At 43.9% G+C, this 22908-nt stretch overlaps 2 protein-coding genes across 3 annotated transcripts in view; one reads left to right on the top strand and one right to left on the bottom strand.

Moving 5' to 3' along the window:
• NUDCD1 (NudC domain containing 1) overlaps positions 1–14242 on the bottom strand; it is a 56805-nt gene extending 42563 nt beyond the window's left edge. Inside the window, exons 1-2 of the mRNA XM_083450578.1 lie at positions 14043–14242; positions 2342–2496 (exon numbers count right to left, since the gene is read on the bottom strand). Coding sequence (XP_083306704.1) covers positions 2342–2496; positions 14043–14160 — 273 coding nt within the window. The 5' untranslated portion in view covers positions 14161–14242. The remainder of the gene's footprint in view (positions 1–2341; positions 2497–14042) is intronic.
• Positions 14243–15491: 1249 nt separating this feature from the next.
• ENY2 (ENY2 transcription and export complex 2 subunit) lies at positions 15492–21627 on the top strand. 2 transcript variants are annotated; one of them, XM_083449869.1, is made up of 6 exons: positions 15492–15609; positions 16887–16957; positions 18522–18623; positions 19508–19578; positions 20159–20233; positions 21378–21627. In XM_083449869.1, the coding sequence occupies exons 3-6, from the start codon at positions 18556–18558 to the stop codon at positions 21452–21454; spliced, it is 291 nt and encodes a 96-aa protein (XP_083305995.1). In that variant the 5' UTR covers positions 15492–15609; positions 16887–16957; positions 18522–18555; the 3' UTR covers positions 21455–21627. The 2 variants fall into 2 exon arrangements, with proteins under 2 accessions (XP_083305995.1, XP_083305996.1); XM_083449870.1 differs by lacking the exon at positions 15492–15609 and adding an exon at positions 15858–15882.
• Positions 21628–22908: the final 1281 nt, after the last annotated feature.

Here is a 22908-nt window from a genome sequence, read left to right as displayed (position 1 = left end):
TCTTGAAGTCAGCTTCCATTTTTCAGGGACCAAAAAAGTCTTTCAACATCATGGTCTCCAAGGTAACAGCTCTTCAATAGTTAGCATTTAGTATGAGCACAGTGTTTCTGGCACATACCCACACAGAATGACACCATGACCTGCTTGCTGGAAACAGTTTGCAGATAACTCTGGGGCAGCACCTCACCCAGAACTGCAATTTCTAAGGATATGGCAGAAATGAGGAAGGGAACACTCATCCCACCACGACCAGCATCATTATTTGGAAGGGAAGGAAAGGAAATAACTTTGCTTTCAGAGTGAAGAAAGATTTGTGTGCGTGTGTGAAAACTGTTTTTACGGCAATCATTTTTTTATTAAAAAAACAATACTTCCAAAAGGTTCAGATAAACATGGTGTTTTATACTTCTCTGTACATTTCTATAACAAATTCTGAGTAAGAAGTGTGACATGTTTGTTTCCTCAATTATTTATTGAGGCAGGGGCACATTTCTCAGCAAACATGTCACAGAAGCACATTATCCATCTCTCAAAATCCTTAAGGGTGGAAACAATTATTTCCATCTTTGTCTTACTTCTTAACCACACTATTTTGAAAGTTATACAGTACTACAGTGGTACCTCGGGTTACATACACTTCAGGTTACATACGCTTCAGGTTACAGACCCGCTAACCCAGAAATATTACCTTGGGTTAAGAACTTTGCTTCAGGATGAGAAAAGAAATCGTGCAGCGGCGGTGCAGTGGCAGCAGGAGGCCCCATTAGCTAAAGCGGAGCTTCAGGTTAAGAACAGTTTCAGGTTAAGTACGGACCTCCGGAACGAATTAAGTACTTAACCCAAGGTACCACTGTATTGCAATATTAATCAACAGACTGTAGTCAAATATTCTGCTGACTGATTCACTCAAGCAGGCAGTTCAGCAACCTTCACTCCACTGCCACTTTAACCTTGCTTCCCCATTGTCCCATTGACCTACAGAATACCTTTGAATGCCCATTTTCTGTCAATTGCATTACCCCAAACCCGTTGCTTGAGTTTCCTTGCTGTTCCGCACCGCTTTCCACTAACCCCTGCCTCCTCCATCCATCCTTCCTGCTCATATCACCCTACTACATATTCTGTTTTGGGCCATGTCTCCTTAGTCTCTCAGTTCCCATCCACCATGTCTGCCCAGCAATCCTGCCTCTTTCCTAATAGTATGTTGTCCTCAGATCTTTATAATCTACGGCAGCACTTTCTGCAAAGGTGTTCTGCATTCCAGACAACTGCCTTCCAAGCCTGGACAGGGATAGCTACAGAGGCCTGCCTTTCTTTGTAAAATCCAAAGCATTCTCTATCTGTATCACTGCCTTTGAGAAGAATCAGTATATTTCACAAATAAGTGTGTGTGCCAGCTCTGGAAGGGATCACAAATAAAGCTTCTGGAAGCAAAATCATTTCAGTATGCAGAAACCTAAGCACAGAGTGATGATTAGATGGAAGCACATGTCATACATCTGCCTTCCGGGACTGTTTGAACAGACATTAGATACGGCAAGATTGTCACACGACCCCATCTAAGCAATTAGTAAGCCTGCAGCCTCAGTTCTAACTTCAAATTTGAAAAAAAAGGAATGTGCAAAGTATTGCTCTGTGCAACTAACTGAACAGACATAATTAAACAGTGCATAACCCTGTGAGTGCAATTCTTGACTACCTAAGGTGAAATACAGGGCAGTTAATATCGTGCAAATGTGTTGGGTAGCTTAATTAATAGAAATGAATAGTGAAATAGCAACATTATTGGAGAATGTGTAATCTTTATTGGATCACACAATTAATGGAATTGAGAAATGCCCATATTTAAAGTCAAAGGTGCATTTTTTTTTAAAATCGATTCTATAGTGTCTGATCTCTTTTAATTACAAATCATAAACACAAAGAAGTTTAATGATATTCAAGCATCATAGGTTACTGAAATATGTTAAAAAGTATGTTTATATTATGAATACTAGTACAGTGGTACCTCGGGTTACATACGCTTCAGGTTACAGACTCCGCTAACCCAGAAACAGTACCTCGGGTTAAGAACTTTGCTTCAGGATGAGAACAGAAATCGTGCTCTGGCAGAGCGGCAGTAGCAGGAGGTCCCATTAGCTAAAGTGGTGCTTCAGGTTAAGAACAGTTTCAGGTTAAAAACGGACCTCAGGAACGAATTAAGTACTTAACCCGAGGTACCACTGTATTTACTTGGTGGCATCTGACTAAGTCATACTCAAAGAAGAACCAGTGAAATCAATGTACTTCAGTTTGAGACGATTGACTCAACTTTTTATTTCTTTTTTCACGGCATCCTTACCAGAGTAATGCTTAAATTCATGACTCTTCCAAGTTGATCAACATAATAAACATTATCTTGGTACCAGGGATCCAGGTGTAGATAATTGTACATGCCAAAGGCACGCATGTGATCCAGGGTATACTGATCATCCCGAAGTTTGACTTCTGCTACAGCTGAAAAACAAAACACAAACCCAGAAAATGTAAGATCCTGCATCCATTAACAACAAAAATCTCAAGTTACATTTAATAGATAATAATTCTTTGGAACCTATAATTCAAAATGGTAACTTCATTGAAAAATAGAATTGTCTTTTAAGTCTCTGACTTACTGAATTTAGATGTTTTATTCAAACTATATTATTATTATTATCATCATCATCATCAAATACGGTGAAGCAGATCTGATAAAACAACAACAACTCCAGAGTGCCACCTGCTGCCTCTAGCTTAAGTTGTACATATGCAAGAGACAACTTTGTAAAATGGTTTAGGTTCTTTTCCGTATTGTCATCAAAGCTTCCCATTTGTTTGGTGTCCCAAAAACTTGGAGAGAAAGTGGCAACAAAGCCATAATCAAGCCTGGCAGACCTTCAAAGTGCTATGACCATGTCATTTCACATAATATTTTCATGAGGTTTGCAATCATTATGGACAAACACACACACCCACAAACAGGAACAGTGAAGCTTCCACTGCTAATGTTCTAGGCTATCAGGTCCTGTTTCCCAATACCCAATTTATACATAACTTTTGGTGAACTGCTAGCTGAAATACAAGAAAATTGCATTCAGTATTGTGTGATCATCACCATCAGGCAGTAACGGAATGGCCATATTTTCAGGAATGCTAAATCATGGCTTTGTGTTACATTCACAAGCCAAAGGGCTCATGTCCTCCAGCATGGCCACAAGGAGATGGGAAGCCTTTGTTTCAGCTTCTAGCTAACCACAGGTTGCTGCCAACACTAGACACAGTGTGGTTATTGTTACCTATGATTTTTTAAACAAGCCAACTTAAATTACGGTTAATGATTTTGACTTGTTTTAATAAACTACAGTTTACTAAATGCAGTTCCTAGATCGCACAAAACAAACGATGAGTTGAAAAAAGAAGCAGATGCTTCCAACATCTTCCTTGAAGCTTCCTTGAATCCAAGGTTCATACACTTAACACTAAAGAAGAAAGTAAGTTAAAGAGAGAAGATAGGTAAAGCTACCCCTGCCTGTACGGGCCAGTCGTGTCCGACTCTAGGGTTGTACGCCCATCTCACTTAAGAGGCCGGGGGCCAGCGCTGTCCGGAGACACTTCCGGGTCACGTGGCCAGTGTGACGAAGCTGCTCTGGCGAGCCAGCACCAGCGCAGCACACGGAAACGTCGTTTACCTTCCCGCTATAAAGCGGTACCTATTTATCTACTTGCACTTAAGAGTGCTTTCGAACTGCTAGGTGGGCAGGAGCTGGGACCGAACGACGGGAGCTCACCCCGCCGCGGGGATTCAAACTGCTGACCATACGATCGGTAAGTCCTAGGCACTGAGGTTTTACCCACAGCGCCACCCGCGTCCCTATACAATATTTAAAAAAGTAATTCTACACCACTCATAAACACAGCTCTGTTGGAGCATATTTCCTCTACCCAAGTACAGTAGACTCATTTATTCTGGTTACCCCAAGCTTCCTCTTTGAGTCAGATTCAATAATGAGCCCATAAAGGTCACTAGGTTTATGGGACTAGGGCAGTGATTGCTCTACTTCATATTCCCTACCTGCCACTGAGTCACGGCCCTGGTGTGTAAATAGTTTCATACCATTCTCTGTCTCCTGGACAGGGTTAGCTTTGGGCTACATCTACAATATATAAACTGCCACAACTCCTCTCCTTAGAAAGTATCAATCAGGTGACCTGCCAGTAACAGGTGTAAGCACCTGGATGGTCTTCTATACCCTATGGGCTATTCATTATGCACAAAGATACCAATATATCAACATTCTCTCTCAATATATAAATCTTCTCTCACCACCATCTTTAAGCAGAAAGCTTTAGAAATGATAGCCAAAGCAACTCTGCATTGTACTGCCATCCTGTGGATCAAACCTGCCACAGCTTACAAACACATTTTAAGCCAGTGGTTCCCAACCTTTACTCTTCTCCCCACAACCACTTGAAAATTAGGTACAGTGGTACCTCAGGTTAAGTACTTAATTCGTTCCTGAGGTCCGTTCTTAACCTGAAACTGTTCTTAACCTGAAGCACCACTTTAGCTAATGGGGCCTCCAGCTGCCGCTGCACCGCACCGCCGCCACACGATTTCTGTTCTCATCCTGAAGCAAAGTTCTTAACCCGAGGTACTATTTCTGGGTTAGCGGAGTCTGTAACCTGAAGCATATGTAACCTGAAGCGTATGTAGCCCAAGGTACCACTGTACTTGATAGATCAATTAATGATTTTTCTTTTTGTTGTTTAGCAATCATAATGTGCTGAGCCAGATGCAAAATATGTATTGACTCTCCACTCCTTTCAAGTGGCTTGTCAGACTCTTTTCCGTATTGGAGACCTTCCATCGTCTTGTTGCCAGCTGTGGGTTTCTTCTTCAGAAAAAGGCAGATCCTCCTCTCCCCATCACTTCAAGCCCCTCTTGCTCACCTTCTGGGTAGACTGCTGTGTTCTAAGAAGGATGGAGCAGCCTCTGCACCCACTGTACTTCACACACACATAGCTATGCTGCTCTGCAGAGTTGCTACCGTGGACCATCTGGATGAAACTAATGGACCACTGATGGTTTATGAACTACTTTGGGAACTCCTGCTTTAAGGTAAAGGTAAAGGTACCCCTGCCCGTACGGGCCAGTCTTGACAGACTCTAGGGTTGTGTGCCCATCTCACTCAAAGAGGCCGGGGGCCAGTGCTGTCCGAAGACACTTCCGGGTCACGTGGCCAGCGTGACCTCGCTGCTCTGGCGAGCCAGAGCCGCACACGGAAACGCCGTTTACCCTAGGCACTGAGGCTTTAACCCACAGCGCCACCCGCGTCCCAACTCCTGCTTTAAAGTACAGTTAAAGCTAACTATGGTTTAAAGATGAGCATTCACTGTCTGCTGGTGCATAGGAAGAAAATTGTGGCCACTTAATAGCAGAGGAGCAGCAAAGTCGTGGTTTTCCTTGTGTTATGTCCTAACTCAGACTCATGGTTTGTGTCTTGCCAAACAAACCATGAGCTGTAATGAAGTCCTGTTCTTGGCTTAGCACTTAGCGTCCATGATTTGCTTTGGAGAGAGAAACCATGAACCCACTTGGGAGCTTTCCAACTTTAAAAAATTGCTTATATTTTAAATAACTTACAGTGCAATCCTAAACATGTTTTCTCAGAAGCACTGAGCTCAATCAGATTTACTCTCATATAAGTCAGCAAACAAAACTGCAGCCTAAGGATGCAAATAGTAAGCAGACTTGGTTAGGAAATAAGACCAACTAAGCGACTACACAACAACAAAGAACGGTGGGACTAGCTTCTGAGTAAACATGTACAGGATCTGTCTATTTTTTTAAAAAAATGGGTTGCATGGTGAGGTTAAAAGCAAGGCCTGTATATGAAAACGTTGAAGACATCTGATCTACCGACACCAACACCCATGAATCTTAAAGGCCCTTTCTGGCCCTATAATCAAGATCCTCCTATCTCTTGAGCCTCTTAGGAAGTTTTTCTAGCAGCAATTGCCCTGCAAAATCCAGTGAGAAATGTCAGGCATGCCCCGTCACCATTGTCCCAGAAGGATGGTAAAAACATGCCTTGTTAAAAGATCTTCATAAACACCCCCTTATCATCTACCAAACCCCACCCCACCAGATGGTTATTTTGGAATTATTAATGGTTTCAGTTTTCTACATCAATATTCTGATATAAAGATTACCGCTAGAAACAGAAATTGCAGTATTTCAGTACAGTGGTACCTTGGGTTAAGTACTCATTCCGGAGGTCTGTTCTTAACCTGAAACTGTTCTTAACATGAAGCACCACTTTAGCTAATGGAGCACAATTTCTGTTCTCATCCTGAAGCAAAGTTCTTAACCTGAAGCACTATTTCTGGGTTAGCGGAGTCTGTAACCTGAAGCATATGTAACCTGAAGCGTATGTAACCTGAGGTACCACTGTATTGGCTAATTGAACAAACTAAAGCTATAGTTTTCCCAATAGTGATGTATGGAAGTAAGAGCTGAACCATAAGAAGGCTGATCGCTGAAGAATTGATGCATCTGAATTATGGTGCTTGAGGAGACTCTTGAGAGTCCCATGAACTGCAAGAAGATCAAACCTATCCATTCTGAAGGAAACCAACCCTGAGTGCTCACTGCAAGGACAGATCTTGAAGCTGAGGCTCCAATACTTTGGCCACCTCATGAGAAGAGAAGACTCTCTGGAAAAGACCCTGATGTTGGGAAATATGGAGGGCACAAAGAGAAGGGGACGACAGAGGACGAGATGGTTGGACAATGTTCTTGAAACTACCAACATGAATTTGATGAAACTGTGGGAGGCAGTGGAAGGCAGGAGTGCCTGGCGTGCTCTGGTCCATGGGGTCATGAAGAGTCGGACATGACTAAACAACTAAACAACAACAAAAATGGCTTCAAACTGTGTGCAGGGCAGATATTGTTTTGTTTGCTTTTATGTTATGAATGTTTGCATTTTTATTCTGTAAACTGTGAGCTTCGGAAGAAGGGTGGCATACAAATTCAATAAATAGATATTTGGATTTGCCAGTCACTCAACAGTTTTTAACTTCATCCCTACGGGCACACACCGCCAGTCTCCTGAGACAGACAGATGCCAACCTAACTGATATATATATGAATTTGCCAGCCACCTTCAGCTTCATTTGAAAGCTAGAAGGGTTATTATTATCCCTATTAAACTACAGTGATAATTATAATAATGAATCCCCACAAACCCCACTCACATGCAAGACGTTTTAGGCTCCAGGCCTGGTAGAGGAAGGGTTTGTAACATGAACTCTTAATCGTCAAGAGTTTATATCACATACATTCCAATGGAATTTATCCAATGGAAAATAGGGACGTTCCATTCTATAATGATAATTTTACTATTTACACCCCACACATCTGACTGGGTTGGCCCAGCCACTCTGGCAGCTTCCAACATATATAAAAACACATAATAAAACATTAAACTTTTTTTTGTTTTAAAAAACTTCCCTATACAGGATTGCCTTCGGACGGCTCAGGAGTCAGATTAACACCATACCCTCCAACATTTCTTCGATGAAAATAAGGACAACCTTAAGAAAAAGTGGAACATTCTGGGATCAAATCAGAAACCAGGACGGTTTCTCTAAATCAGGGACATCCCTGGAAAATAGGGGCACTTGGAAGGTCTAGGGTAAATATTTAACAGAATTGCAAACAGTAGCTCACTACCTCCAGAGAATGTCATGTTGCTTGCAGGGGCACAGAATAAAAATTTAGTACCATCAAAAAAATATGCTTTCAACATATAAAATTATTTTAAAATATATTTAAAAAACTTCCCTATACATGATTGCCTTCAGATGGCTCGGGGGTTGGATAACTCCATACCCTCCAACATTTCACCAATGAAAATAGGGACATCTTAAGGAAAAGTGGGACATTCTGGGATCAAATCAGAAACCGAGATGGTGAAGGGGTACAGTTAGGGTTACCCCAGAAAGCCCTAAAAACTGTTTGTGAATCCCCCCCCAGCCAGGCCTCGGCGTACGCATTTTAAAAAACTGCAATTTCCTCTAAGACAAAAAGCACAAGCTAAGCAGTCCTCTTTGTAACAAAAACGCTGTAACAAACCTAGAGCTGAGAATGGAAAACCTTTCGGTTCCCAGATCTAAGCAACCTTGTCCTGGTACATTGATTTGCAACATACTTCCGGGAACAGAACCAGGGAACGAAAAAAGCAACATTCTATGTAAGAATGTGTGAAGGGGGAGAGGGAAAAAGGGGTTTGAAAAAAAGGATAAAACCTGCTTGTAAAATGTTTTCGGTGCGGCCTGTCTTTTGTGAACTGAATCACACAGGTGCCTCTGCCCTTCCGGATGGCAGAATAAAACGCTCTTTCTCTGGATTAACCCCTTGGTGTCGTTTGGCTCCTTTTGTCTCTGCTCGGGTGCAACAATTATTCCTACCCATGGATTAAAAAGGCTACATATTTCTGGTGCATCGGCCGGGAATAAGCACGTTCCCCGAGATCGAGGGACAAAGAGGTCCAGGGCGTCACTGCAAGGCGAGCAGCTCAGGATCCTGGGTCAACAGTTCCAGCGCGCATCCTGCCATCTTCGTGGGAGGGACTGGCCACCCGTTCCTGAGTGGACACGCGACAAGTGACGGAGAGAAAGAGCAACGGCCGTGCAGAAAGAAGGTACCTCGAGGAACAAGGTAAGCTCCACAGGGATAGGTGGGAGCAATAAGAGAGTCTGATCAACTCCGCCAGCAGGGTAGAAGAAGTGCCGCTGGTTTTGGTATTGCCCAGAAAAGCAGCAAAAAGGGTGCTGCAGGGCGCCGGTCGAAGTCTAAGCGCTGCTGGTTATGGTTGGTTTTGTGCCCAGAAGAAGCAGTAGAGTGCTCTTGGGCCCCGGTCGAAGTCTAAGCGCTGCCGGTTATGGTTGGTTTTGTGCCCAGAAGAAGCAGTAGAGTGCTCTTGGGCCCCGGTCGAAGTCTAAGCGCTGCCGGTTATGGTTCTTTTTGTGTCCAAAAGAAGCAGTAGAGTGCTCTTGGGCCCCGGTCGAAGTCTAAGCACTGCCGGTTATGGTTCTTTTTGTGCCCAGAAGAAGCAGTAGAGTGCTCTTGGGCCCGGTCGAAGTCTAAACGCTGCCGGTTGTGGTTATTTTTTGGGGGGGAAAGGGGATTGGGGGAGGTGCATGGGTTTTTGTTTTTTTTTCTGAATGTGTGTGTGGGGACACTCCAGTGAATGTTTTGAGTGTGTGAGACGTTGAAAGCAACGTCCGGCCTGTGACTGAGTGAGAGAAAATAACGTTAGGAGGGCTGAGTGTCCCAGTGTCCCAGTGTCCCCAGGATCCCGGAGTCATGGGAAATAAAAGCAGTAAAACAATTCTTGAGACACCACTACAGAGCTTTCTGGAAAACTGGAAAAGTGCCACGAAAGCAGAAGAGTGGGGATGTAAACTCAAAAAAAACCAGACTCCAACATTTATGTGAAGTTGACTGGCCTTCGTATTTACCAGAATGGCCTCCTGGAGGATCCTTTGATCCAAACTTGGTCAACATTTTATGGAGTAACATTTTCAAAGCCCACACAGACCAGATTCCCTATATGTCTATCTGGAAAGCCAATGTGGATCAAAATCCCTCATGGCTTCGGAAAAATAGAATTGTGACTGCCCAAGTCAAACTGTGTTCAGTACAATTACAAGTTTGAAAAAAAAACAGCAGTCTGGCCAGTCCCAGAAGAACAGTCCCAGAAGAAGAGGAGGAAGGAATAATTTGCACCCTCCACCCTATGCAGCAACTGCACCAGGGCTAAATGAGGTTCCCCTTACCCAACCCCCTTTTGATGCAAGCAAGGAAGGTGAAGAGGAAGGTGATGATGATGATTGTGATAATGATGACTTCAGAAAAACTCTAGATAAAGAGATAAGATGGACTAGTAAGCAGTCTGACAGAGTGTTCCAGTATGTAGAACCGTTTAAAACAGAACTGGATGTGGCTTCTTGGTTCTAGAAGCAGCACAATGTAAGGATGTGAATTGGCAGACAGAAAGAAACAGAGCAGAAGGCTTTGAGAGCCGCATAGGACAGAACTGTTAAAAAAGAGACAATTAAACCCAAGGGATTGAAATCCCTAGGATTACAATATTGACCATTGAGGAAATCCGCAAGATATATGCCCTCAGGGCAGCAGACAATACTGATGTTGCAATTGGGGTAGCTAAAACTCCACTTTGATGGCCCACCCACTGACTGTACGACCCCCTGGAGTCATCCGATGTACAGGACCACAGACCTCCAAGCACCCTAAATCAGAATACTTCTTTCGAAGAGGACCCAGCCAAAATAATTAGGGGTTTGTCTTCAAGCAGCCAGAAAGCCAAAAATCCTAGAGGGTGTCCACAGAGGGGCAGAAGACGCCTAGGGAAGAAACCAGTGCACCATCTGCAGGCAAAAGAGTCATTGGAAAATGGAATGCCCACAGGCCCCACGCCCGACACACCCCACCCCCACAGGCTGGGAACAATAAGATTTCTCAAAAATGATTTCTTCTCATCTCTGTTCTTGCTAAAAGACTGTTGCAGCTAGAAGCAAGTGAACTAACTGTTTCTAACGTTCATTCATGCAAGTAACAGGACATCAGCTTTTTTTTGCCCTTGTGCCAGGCGCTTGGAGGTAGCTTCAGAGCGTTATCTCTTGGCTGCTATCCCAAGAGGAAAATGCTGCATTCTCACCAACCAGCTACCCTGAACCCCACACTGTCTGGATTTATGGTTCAGCCACAAAAAACCCAGAAGGCCAAGGGTTACCCACCCCCCTTGCCCCAAGCACTAACCTGAGGAAAGTGACTTTCTTAAAAGCAAGTGAATGCTTTCTGTGAACTTTGTCAAGTTTTTCTTTTTAGGTGCAATTTTATTCTGAAAAAGGAGCTGCAGCATAACATAGGAATTTTGAAAACTTTGATACTTTGCCAGAAGCAAGGGAACACATTGGACACTAGCAAACTAGGCAGATGAAAACTGAAATTTACAACATGGCTTACAGGCCACGAGAGCTCTGAAACTTAGAGCACAAGAATGAGACTTTTAAAAAATCTCAGCTGGCAAAACTAAACCCAAGGAACAGAACTGTTAACCCCTTGCGAAGTTTCCTGCCAAGCATACCCTTTTGAATTAATGTTTGCTAGGCCTATACCTTAGGTGCAAATGCTATCTGTCAATGTACAGTCGTTCTGCCGTGTGTTTCTTTTTTTTCTTCTCTTGACAGGTAAAACAGCCAGAAACTGTCCTGTTTCTCTACAGCTGTTAAAGTTACCAGCATCTGTGACACCTGATCTGCACTGGCCCCTTCGACTCACCCCAGATGCCCAAACGCTGCTCCAGCCCTGTTGGAAAGGACCACACATCGTCTTGCTTTCTACTCCCACGGCTGTTAAAGTCTCTGGCATAGCTCCTTGGATACATCATACCCATGTAAAGAAGGCCTTCTCGGATTGGACTGTTACACCGCATCAACAAGAGCCACTTCGACTCACCATTTCCAGATGTGCTCCAGCCTGCGCTCCAGCTCCTGCAACCAGCGTGGATTGAAAGGGGACATTTTCTTTTCTTTCCTTTTGCATAACTGAACTTTATTGAAGGTACCTGTGCCTGATTTGCTTTACACCACCCCTGCAGAGGAGAGTGTCTAGTGGGTCTCTTCTTTCAGCGTAATTACACCCCAGCCCACTCTCTAGCACTTACCTAAGCCCCTCCACTTGCATACAATGGCTCAAATACGACTGTGGGTCCCCGTGCTGGTATTTCTGCTGCCTTTGACCTGTGATATGCCAATACCACTCACAGTGACCAGACAACTGCTGCAATCGTGGGGGGCCCACCACACATATAATAAGTGGATTCAGGTTGCTGAGATGGTTGCGTTCTCTGCAAATCGGACCAATTGTGCCGTTTGCACTCTGGCCCCTGTAGATGCTCTGGGAGGAATGCCACTCCTCCCTGTGCCTTGGAATGAATCCTTGGTTACAACTCCACTTGTTGCCTTCCAGCCTCTGGGCAACCATTCTTCTTTATGGAATCATTCCGTCCCTTTCCAGGTTCACAGGATCACTGGCTGCCTTTGTGTCAACAAATCAAATGACGCCAGTGACGCTCAGACCTATGTGGGCACTTCCCACTGTGATCGTACCTTCCCAGCCCCAACTAACATGCCTGAGTCCAAGACAGGAACTTTTTCTGGTTCCAAATTGACTGCATGCCTGGCCCGCTTGCTGACAGGCACCATATCTGCCCATGGTCAGGACGTTTACTGGGTGTGTGGCAGAAAGGCCTATCATGCCCTCCCAAGAGGATGGTATGGGGTCTGTTTTCCAGCCTACTTAATACCCCCCATGTGGATTCCTGACCAGATATTCTCTGCACCCCCTAGAAGGAGGCGTTCGGCTGACCTGGCAACACTTGCAGGTGGCAGCTCCCAGGATTGGGGCCAAAATCAGTGGCCTCCGGAAAGGATACTGGCCCATTATGCGCCAGCCTCCTGGAATCGGGGAGAGAAAATCTCTGGGGCAAGGGGGCCAATCTATAACTTGAACCGCATAATCAGACTCCAGGCAGTGGTAGAGATTGTTGCTAACACGACAGCCACGGCCCTTAGGCTAATTGCCACGCAATTGGATGAGACACGCAATGCGTTTCTCTCAGTCCGATTAGCGTTGGACTTTCTCCTGGCGCAACATGGCGGCTTTTGTGCAGCGTTAAATCTCACAGGTGGGGCCTGTTGCTTTAACATCTCTGATCATGGTGAGGCCATTCGCAATTTGGCAGCAGGACTTGAAACAGTGGCCCATATTCCTACCCAAACCTGGGAGGGATGGGACATGTCATGGCTTGACTGGTTGCCAAAACTAGGATGGGTAAAAGGCCTGTTTTTGCTGCTGCTTGGTCCACTTTTCATTTTGCTAATTTTTTGCTTTTCTGTACCTTGCTTGCTGCAATGCTTGCATACAATGACACGCAATATGATTTCTCGCATGCTTCGCCCCCAGATTATAGCTCTGACCCGAGAATATCAGCCTGTGCCTTCCTGGGACGAGCCTTTTTGAGAAAAAGGCTGTCCAAAATTGAGAGGTATGGAATGAAGGGGTACAGTTAGGGTTACCCCAGAAAGCCCTAAAAACTGTTTGTGAATCCCCCCCCAGCCAGGCCTCGGCGTACGCATTTTAAAAAACTGCAATTTCCTCTAAGACAAAAAGCACAAGCTAAGCAGTCCTCTTTGTAACAAAAACGCTGTAACAAACCTAGAGCTGAGAATGGAAAACCTTTCGGTTCCCAGATCTAAGCAACCTTGTCCTGGTACATTGATTTGCAACATACTTCCGGGAACAGAACCAGGGAACGAAAAAAGCAACATTCTATGTAAGAATGTGTGAAGGGGGAGAGGGAAAAAGGGGTTTGAAAAAAAGGATAAAACCTGCTTGTAAAATGTTTTCGGTGCGGCCTGTCTTTTGTGAACTGAATCACACAGGTGCCTCTGCCCTTCCGGATGGCAGAATAAAACGCTCTTTCTCTGGATTAACCCCTTGGTGTCGTTTGGCTCCTTTTGTCTCTGCTCGGGTGCAACAATTATTCCTACCCATGGATTAAAAAGGCTACAATGGCTTCTCTAAATCAGGGACATCCCTGGAAAACAGGGACACTTGGAGAATCTGATATCACAGTATCATAAAATTGTAGAGAAGGGACCATGAGCTTCATCAAGCCCACCCTACTGCAATGAAGGAACCCCCATACCTTTTTTTAAAAAAGAGAAAACTTCCAGTACTGTACTTTTTACCCCGCCTGTCTTACAGGCATAGTAAAGATAATAAAAAGTAACAAATCATCCCCAATAAACACTGCTATAGTTTCGAAAGGGAGTTCATTTTCTTTCCTCCCCCCCCCCCCGTCCCGGGTGGTGACAGGGAGCACTGAGGCGTCCAGGCCCCTCACGGCTTTCTCCCCCATGGCACTCACGCGAGTCCAGGCCCACTTGGTAACAGGCCAGCGGCTCCAGCGACAACTTGTATCCCTCGAACTTGGGGTCCAAGAGCAGCCGCTTGACGCGAAGGGAACAATTCGCCGCCGCCTCCATGCCGCCCGGGAACCAATAAAGTTGTTGTTGAAACGGCGAGGAGTCGCGATCGGCCGACGAAGAGCCTCTCGCGGCCGCAAATGATCCTGGGTACTGAGGCACGCCGGGAGATGTAGTTCAAGAGCGCCCTCTAGGCTCCAGGCTGGGCTCTCGAGAGCACAGGTGAATGGCCGCGGCCTGCGCTCCCGTGCGCATGCTCCTCACACTGCAGCCAGGATCTCGTCGGTATAGGAGTTCTCCAAATCCAAGCCCTGGCATCCCCAGTTAGGGCTGGAGAGCTGCTGCCGGCCACTGTGCGGACTTCAGAGGGAGCGGCGGTCTGGCTTGGGGGTGCAGTTTAACAGGGTTCACTTCTGAGAAGGTGGCGGAATAGCTCAGTCGGTAAACTATGAGGTCTTAGGGTTATGGGTTCGAGCCCCATGTTAGACAAAGAAGATTGTTGCATTGCAATGGGGTGGGGTTCGACTGGATGATCCTCGGGTGCCCAACTCTATGATTGCCGGGGTAAAAGCACGTCTTGCAATCTAATCCTGTGGACCTTGCTCAGAAGTAAACTGCACTTTCAAAGGGTTGGGTTTTTTTTTGCTTCCTAGTGACAAGAATTGATGAGGAGCCCATTAAGTTTGCTAAATACACTTGCGTGCTTTCCTTACGTATTAATTAACCCTGTTTAGCTTTCGCTAGGCATATTTACCTGGGAGTGAAATCAGAAAAGATTTAAGAGTCAGAAATAATAATTTATTATTTATACCCCGCCCATCTGGTTGGGTTCTGGGCGGCTTCAACCGAATATTAAAACAATACAGCATCAGACATTAAAAACTTCCCTAAACAGGGCTGCCTTTTTAAAAAATATATTTTAAAACTTCCCTATACATGATTGCCTTCAGATGGCTCGGGGGTTGTGATATATCTCTGTAAAAATTTAATTTGAAAAACCAAATAAATAATGTTATTTTTAAAAAAGAAATGCAAAGATTTGCATCTAAGGAAATCTGCACACTGGATGGGAGCAAATCCATTAACTCCCTACTGAATTGAGTGACACCTAAACTCCCGGGTGAAGTTTCGCAACCTGGACCCCCGCGAAAACCAGCCTTCTCCTCCGCCTTCTTTCTATACCATTCTGAACTGAACCCGCGCAAGACTGCGTGGAAAAAAAACACCCTCCTACGGGTTGCCCGAGTCGAAGCTGCCGAAAGGGATTGTGGGAGACATAGTTTCATCTCGAGACGGGGGGTGGGGGCTCGAGCAAAGCCGTCGAGCGGCTGGAGGGCCTTCTGGGAGTTGTAGTTCTTTTTGCCGTATCCAGGGCTCGAATAGTTCCCAACAAGGACTACATTTCCCGTGCGTCCCTGCGGCAGGGAAGATTAGGCAGGGCGTTGAGATTTCTGTTAAGTCTTGGTCTCGGGAGCCGGACGGGAAGGGATCGGGTCTCCTCCGGGGCAGGTAATCCGACTTGTCGGCGGCAGGGGTGTGGGGGGTGTGATAGCGGAGGAGGCGGCGTCTTGGTTGCCTAGACTGAAGAATGGCTCCCTTTCCTCTCCCTCCTTCTCCCTTTTCCCGATCCCCCCACTTGAAACTGGCTACTCTCTCTTTCTCTCTCTCTCTCTCCCCCTCCCCATTTCCAGATACGGGGGTCAGGGGTCGGGAAAGGCTCTTTCTTTCAGATCCAAGTTCCCCAGTGTGAAATCGGGGTGGTTGTAAATTCTCCTGATTCCAGTAGGTCGCATCTGCGTGTTTTGGAAATTTGCTGGCCAGGCAACTAGAAACGTGCACGCATTTAAAATGGGATGGTGATTCAGGGTGCGTTCTCACGTTAAACGTGACTGTGGGGTGTACACGCCGGAGTTTCCCCCACTCTGAGAACACACAACGCCTGAATGGTACACCAGTGTACTGTATGCGCTGCTGGTTTTGCTGCCAATTGATCAGCCTGGTTCTCAGTGTGATTTATTGGCAGCAGTTGTACAGGGCTTCAAATAGGGATCTTTCTGATCCTCAGTGGTGCAGGGTGGGTTTGTCCTCCCAGTGCTTTATTTTTTCTATGAGAACTCAGTCGAGGGATCTTTAGTAATGGACACAGGAGACCAACCTTTATCCTAAGTATGTTGGCACATAGATGCAGATGGTCTGGGGAAATGAAAGCTGATTGTGGCCAAATCCCAGGGGGTGGGAAGTAAGAGGAGGTTTAAGGATTTATTTCCTTCTCCCAAAGCCTAGTTAGTGCAAAGTTATGACTAGATGATTCCTTCCTTTGCCTGATTTCTTCTACATGTGCTATCAGGGTGGGTGATGTAGCATCCTTAAAGCAGCCAAGTGCAATTCAAGGCCCCGTTGCTGCTTCCAGCTTCTGATTTCTGCTTTGTGCTGAGCTCTGTCCATCTGCCTTCCTATGTTCTCTGCAAATGCAGAAAGACTGGGGTGGAGAGACATCATCGGTGACCATCAATTGCATTAAAAGCATTACTGTTTTGAACAGGTATAGGCAAACTCGGCCTTCCAGATGTTTTGGGACTACAATTCCCATCATCCCTGACCACTGGCCCTGTTAGCTAGAGATAATGGGAGTTGTAATCTGGAGGGCCGAGTTTGATTATGCCTTGTTTTGAAGGACAAATGCTTTGTTGTTGGTTTTTCCTTTTAAATTTGACTCGTTGTCATAATGACTTTGCTTCATTATTTCTGATCAGTTTTAAAACTATTAATTGTATCTTCCTTTACAGAGGGAGTGCTGAAATCAGTGGTGATTGAAATCCGTTTGGGAACAGCATAGTGTGTGTTCCTTTCTTAAAACGTAAGTTTCTCGTCATGCCTCTAGCTTTTTGGCTCCTGTCTTTTTCTTTCCCCCTCACAATTTACATTTACTTTTATATACCCCTTTGTGTATGAAGTGAAGGGTCATAGCTCATAGATGGTGCTTTTGCTTTAGATGTAGAATGTCCTAGGTTAAGTTCCCAGCATCTCAGGACAGGGCTGGGAAAGATCCCTAACTAAAATACTGGAGGACCACCAACAGTCAGTGTAGACCATGAAGCAAGGGTCCAATGGAGCACAGGCAGAAACCTGCATAAGGAGAGGAGAATCTCTGTATCTAACTTGAGGTGCACAATTCCTACATCAAGACAACAAGAGACTTTCTTCAATCAACACTTTCAGCCCAGTGCTGGTGCTTCTGATATCTGCTTGCCCAAAGCTGCAAATCAATCAAAACATGTGGGGTATCCATTATTGGGATTCTAAAATGATTTTTTTTTTATTAAGAACAAATATTGGAGGGTGGGAGGAGAGATTTAGATTGATGTTGGAGGGGGGAGTGTTAACCCTTTCCCTTTTATAGTATTTCCTGAATTTCAGTTGCCCCCAGCTGTTAATGGTTTCAGAGAAGAAACAAGACTGGTTCCTGTAGTGTACCTTCCTCTTTGGGGCTATTGGTTGCTTTAGGGTTGATTTTAAATGAGTGGGGGGATGGCACAGACAGGAAGATAAACCACCCTGCCAAAAGCCCACATGCATTTTCCCTGCCCCCAGCTGTTCCTAACTGAAGAAAAAAAAATCCATGTTGAGTTTTGCCAGAAAAAAAATTGATTGTCTTATTAAATAAAACAATGACCTCATTTGCACAATATGGTAAGCCAAATTATGACGTACGGAGCCCACAAAAATGTATGTGGTCCCAGAGAGGAGCTTTAAGCTGTTTCGCTCCTCCCTGGTCCTTTTTAATGCTGCAGTGCACTGAACTAAATTGTTTTGGACTACATCTCCCATTCGTGCTGGCCAAGGATGATAGGAGTTGTATTCCAGAAAATTTGGAGGGCACAGGCTGGCAAAGGCGGCTGTATACACTTACTTGGGATTAATTGCATTGAATTTAATAGGACTTAGTTCCAGTAAATGTGCCTAGGATTGGCACCAGGTCAAAATGTTGGGAACAAAGAGCCACATTTATTGGGAGTGGTTTGGAATTCGTAAAATCTATTAATAAAACATTGCACTTGCATATGATCTCACTGTTCTGGTCTAAGAAAATCATTGTGCTTGGCTCTTGAATCAACAACGGAAGTTGTTGTCTTGCCACTGAGGTCCTTGTGTCAGATGGAAAGAATGGATTTATGTAGTATCTGACTATAAAAACAGAACCAACTAACAAAACATTGGAAAATCTCAGAACAGGTCCGTGTACTTTGCGTTCCCCCCCTGATCAAACCCTGCCCATCCAACCATACATTGTCTCTGGCAAGCAACCACATGTAACTCATGGACTATATTCACTTTTCTTGGTGTACACCCAATTTAGATGGATGGTAGATGTTGTATCTCAGTAAGGTTCATCTCTGCAATTTTTTTTATTTTTTATTTAGTAGATCGGTTGTTCACAGATAGACTCCCCAAAAAATGAATAAAGATGCCCAAATGAGAGCAAGCATAAACCAAAAGCTAATCGAAACAGGAGAACGAGAACGGTAGGTGGGCTTTGTTTCCTGTTCCACACGTAGAAATATATTGCATCTCTATGGCTGCAGTCGTAACCCCACATGGTTAGGATTGGAGACTTGTGTGTTCATTACTAGGGGGGAAAGGTGTGTTAATATATAATATATAAATATATAAAGAGTACTGCTGGATCAGTCCAATGGCCCATCTAGTCCAACATCCTGTTCTCACAGTGGCCAGCCAGACGCCTATGGGAAATTTACAAGCAGGACCCAAGAACAAGAGCACTCTCCCTTTCTGTGATTTCTAGCAGCTGGCATTCAGCAGCATTACTGCCTCCAATCAAAGAGGCAGAACATAGCCATCATGGGTTGGAGCAACCTATCGCCTTATTCTCCATGAATTTGTGTAAAGCTCTTTTAAAGCCATTCCCTGCAGCCATTGGCTCTGGGGGTCATGGGACAGTTGGGAGGGGTATGCAGGGGGAACTACAGATGGAGAGGAGAACTGTTGGAAATAACCTCCCTTTTGTCGATAGTGGAGGAATTTGTAGCATCCCCTGAAGCCAGTCGGTACCACTCAGCCTAACTAAGTACGATTGTACTGACAATAACATTGGTGGGTGGTTGGGACCATGTATGCTGCCCTTAATCACTTGGAGTAAAAAAACCAAACTACAAATATAGCTGGTTCGGGATTTTGCTTATTGACTCCTCTGCCCCAACTAGCATGGCTGCAATCCAACAACATCTGGAGGGCTACAGATGTGTCACCCTTGGATTAGGTTTGGCCAGTGCAGATTCCACATTCCAAGCATTTGTTTGTGCTAATCTATCTTATGTGTGGTAGTTTATATTTGTGGCTTGATAATGCGGTTTACTTTACTGTCCTCTAACGACATGTTGTTTTACAGCCTTAAAGAGTTACTGAGAGCCAAATTAATCGAATGTGGCTGGAAGGACCAGCTGAAGGCACACTGCAAAGGTAATTGTCGGTTGATCTCGGTAATTGTGAATGTATTGACAGAGCTAAGCCATAAATACAAAGCATATGGAAGTGAGTGCCTATATTTCTGCATTTTAAAGACTGATCTTTTAAAAAAAAAAAAAAACACACACCTGTCTGTTTCTTTCCACCTCCATTCTAGCAGTTTTAAGCACTGCATTTTAGACCCAGTTCCTTCTAGAACCAAAATGTCTATTCCCAGATTTATTTCACCTTTTGGTGCATAATCATTAGCTGCTTAAAATTTCTATTTAAAAAAAAAGTTTAATTTTTCTCTCTTTATTATATTTATACCCAGGCTATTCTTCTAACAAGCTAAATCTGATAATGATTTCAGAATTAGGTTGACTGAGGTTCCTACTTTTATATGGTCACTAGTTTGAGTATATTTTTCCTTCCTATTTCTGTATAGGTCCAATGCAGTCATGACACATCCGATCACTTAAAGTTAAATGTGTAAATGCGCTTTGGAATGAGCTGCAATACATGTGTTGAGTTTTTTCATACTGGCTAGGCCTAACATTTTCTAATTTGAAGTATTGTGTGTAACCTTGCTTAGATGTCATCAAAGACAAAGGCCTAGAGCATGTCACGGTTGACGATTTGGTGGCAGAAATTACTCCCAAAGGCAGAGGTAAGAGAAGTAACATTGCTTTGAGACATGCGCAAAGAACAGTGGTGTGTATCGCGGTGAGATTTATGTACTGCTGCATCTAGGACAAGGAAAGTGAATCTGGACTGCAGCTACCATCATTCCTAATCATTGGCCATATTGGCTGGTGCTGATGGGAGTCGGAGTGCAAGAACACCTGGAGGGATGCAGGTTCTTCATCCTTGATCTAGCAGTATGCCGCAATTGGTTTATTGTAAACAAGATTCTCTGTCATCTTGAGGCATGTAACTAATGGTGCTCATTTACTTAATTGCGAAGAGATGAATTGAATGTGTTTAATGTGATCAGCCATAGGCAATCAGGAAGAAAGAAAGAAAGAAAGAAAGAAAGAAAGAAAGAAAGAAAGAATTGTACTGAGAAAACACTGGCACAAGCACAGCTCTAGCCACAGGCAACCAGTCACATGTAACAACTGGACATGCGCCCTCAATATTATTGGAAAATGCATCCAGCTAGTTCAGTATTTCCTGATGCGTATTAATGGCTTGGATCCTAATTAGTTCTCAGTGATTGGAAGGGCCTCTTATGTTTTGTCCAAGCAGAGTTCAAGGTGGACCACAGCAAATTAAACCACTGGCAATAATTAAAGGACATAGAATAGAGTTATAACACAAAAACAGATACAGTAATTTTAGGTAACATCAAAGTTGAATTCAGCCTAGCCTGACTGCCTGGCATTTTTTTACAAATCCATAAAGACTAAGGCTGCGAAATTTCTCTTGGAAGAGAATGACACAAACGTGCCACTGTGCAAAAGTTCATATGATCCATCAATCCAAAGACAGCCCATGGGCTATAGATTGTGACCTGCCAGATGCTCAACAACCCAGAGATACCAACTTCCCAGTAGACCGGAACTATACATGGCTGTTGAGTTTTGTAGAGCCAAAGTTCTCATCTAATGGGGTTTGTTATTAATCTGGGCTAAACAGGATGAATCTTGAGGGGTATAAAATTGGGCTCTTCACTTCGTATGTATTCTATAAAAATGGTGTTTGCACTGCAGCACTTGTAAGCTCCTGTTGTGACATGTATTGTGGCTACAGTTTGATTTCTCACATCTTTTCCCCACTCTCATCTCTTGCGACCTATTTTTACTTTTCAGCCTTGGTACCTGACAGTGTAAAGAAAGAGCTTCTACAAAGAATAAGAACATTCCTCGCTCAACATGCCAGCCTTTGATTTCTTCCATTGAGTCTTACCGTGTTGTATTACGTGAATCTTGCCAGAAACTGGAAGACGTTTTCCATGCTTTAGGGTTGAAAGTTCACTTTTTTTTAATTTTTAGTTACTGGAAGCGTACTTTGCTACATTGACTTCTTAATTCTTGCTATTTTAATAAAAAATAAAATGAACTGCTTGTGGGTGTATGTTGGAAAGAGATGCCATTTCTTGCCATTAAAAGGTTACTGTGTCGCTTAACATGATTGACATCTTTTTCATCACTATTAACTATTCCAAATGTCTCTTAAAATTGCAGTAGCAGAAATGATAACAGTAGAGCACACGCTAGATAAAGTATTTGGTTAACGGCAGAGAAAAAGGATGCCCATATGATACAGGATGGGGCAGAGCAGTGATGGGTAGGATTTTGGGTAGATGGGTATTCTCTTAGCCGACCCTTTCCCAACCTGGGAGCATCAATATATTTGGGTGCCCTAGCCTATAGCTATACTATAGCTAAACACTGCCTATAGCACTTAATTGTGATGCTGAGTTTAAAGAGATTCTGTTTTTAAAAGAAGCAATTAAGATTTGGGGTGTATATGAGGTCATGGCAATGGAAGCTAGATTTCAAAGGCAATTTTGACAACAAAATAAGGTAGTATTCCTGCCTGTAAGACCGTGAGATTTGAAAGTGATCTCAGAAATCAAATCTTCCTCTGATGCTATTTTAAGGTCCTGATGGCACAAGCTAAGGAGAAAACTAGACACTAGATGTGCCTCTCACCCCCCCCCCCCCCCACATCTGATCGAGAACCTTGAAATTCTAATCCATTTTACCCAATGGCATTTTTTAATTGCAATCTTATGTTATCTAGAAACTTCTATTTAATTCAGTGGAATTAATGCTGAGCAAATATGCTTTAGGTTGGTATGTAACATTGCAGACTATGGGATGTATCCAACTAAGCTTTGCCCATTAAAATCAATGACTCTAAATCGTGTTCATTAATCTCAGTGGGTTTACTCTGAGGAGGATTAGTATTGGATACAGCCTTATTACACAAGAGGAAGGGGGTTGGACTAGAGGATCATTGTGGTCCCTTCCAATTCTATGATGTATTTCCTAGCAGGAGTGGCCGAAACTATTTTTCTATACATGGAATTCAAACAGCAGCAGTAGTTAAGAACAGAATGGGCCATTTGCAACAGCAGTTTCTGGTACCCACATGGCTGGGACAACATTTAAATGACATGTAACTTCTCACTTGTTTATTATTATTATTATTATTAATTTAAGTTTGTGTACAGCCCTTCATTTCAAGATCACAGAGCGGTTTGCAACATAAAAATACAAAATGAGAACACAGAATACATCATAAAAGAATAACGTGCCACATCCCAAACGGATGCCAATGTGTATATAAGTAATCCTGTGTCAGTTTTAAAGCCATCCGACTCCCCCCCCCCCG

This window comes from Podarcis tiliguerta, assembly GCF_965153285.1.
Source record: "Podarcis tiliguerta genome assembly, chromosome: 7".
NCBI classification, from domain to species: domain Eukaryota; kingdom Metazoa; phylum Chordata; class Lepidosauria; order Squamata; family Lacertidae; genus Podarcis; species Podarcis tiliguerta.
Note: the sequence above shows the minus strand (reverse complement) of the source record. Positions and strands in the feature narration are given on the sequence as shown.

What these genes read in the sequence shown, in the direction of transcription:
- ENY2 (XM_083449869.1), top strand. Translation starts at nt 18,556, where the DNA reads ATGAATAAAGATGCCCAAATGAGAGCAAGCATAAACCAAAAGCTAATC. An exon ending in GAAACAGGAGAACGAGAACG is followed by an intron (nt 18,624 to 19,507) that starts GTAGGTGGGCTT and finishes GTTGTTTTACAG; the next exon opens with CCTTAAAGAGTTACTGAGAG. An exon ending in GCTGAAGGCACACTGCAAAG is followed by an intron (nt 19,579 to 20,158) that starts GTAATTGTCGGT and finishes AACCTTGCTTAG; the next exon opens with ATGTCATCAAAGACAAAGGC.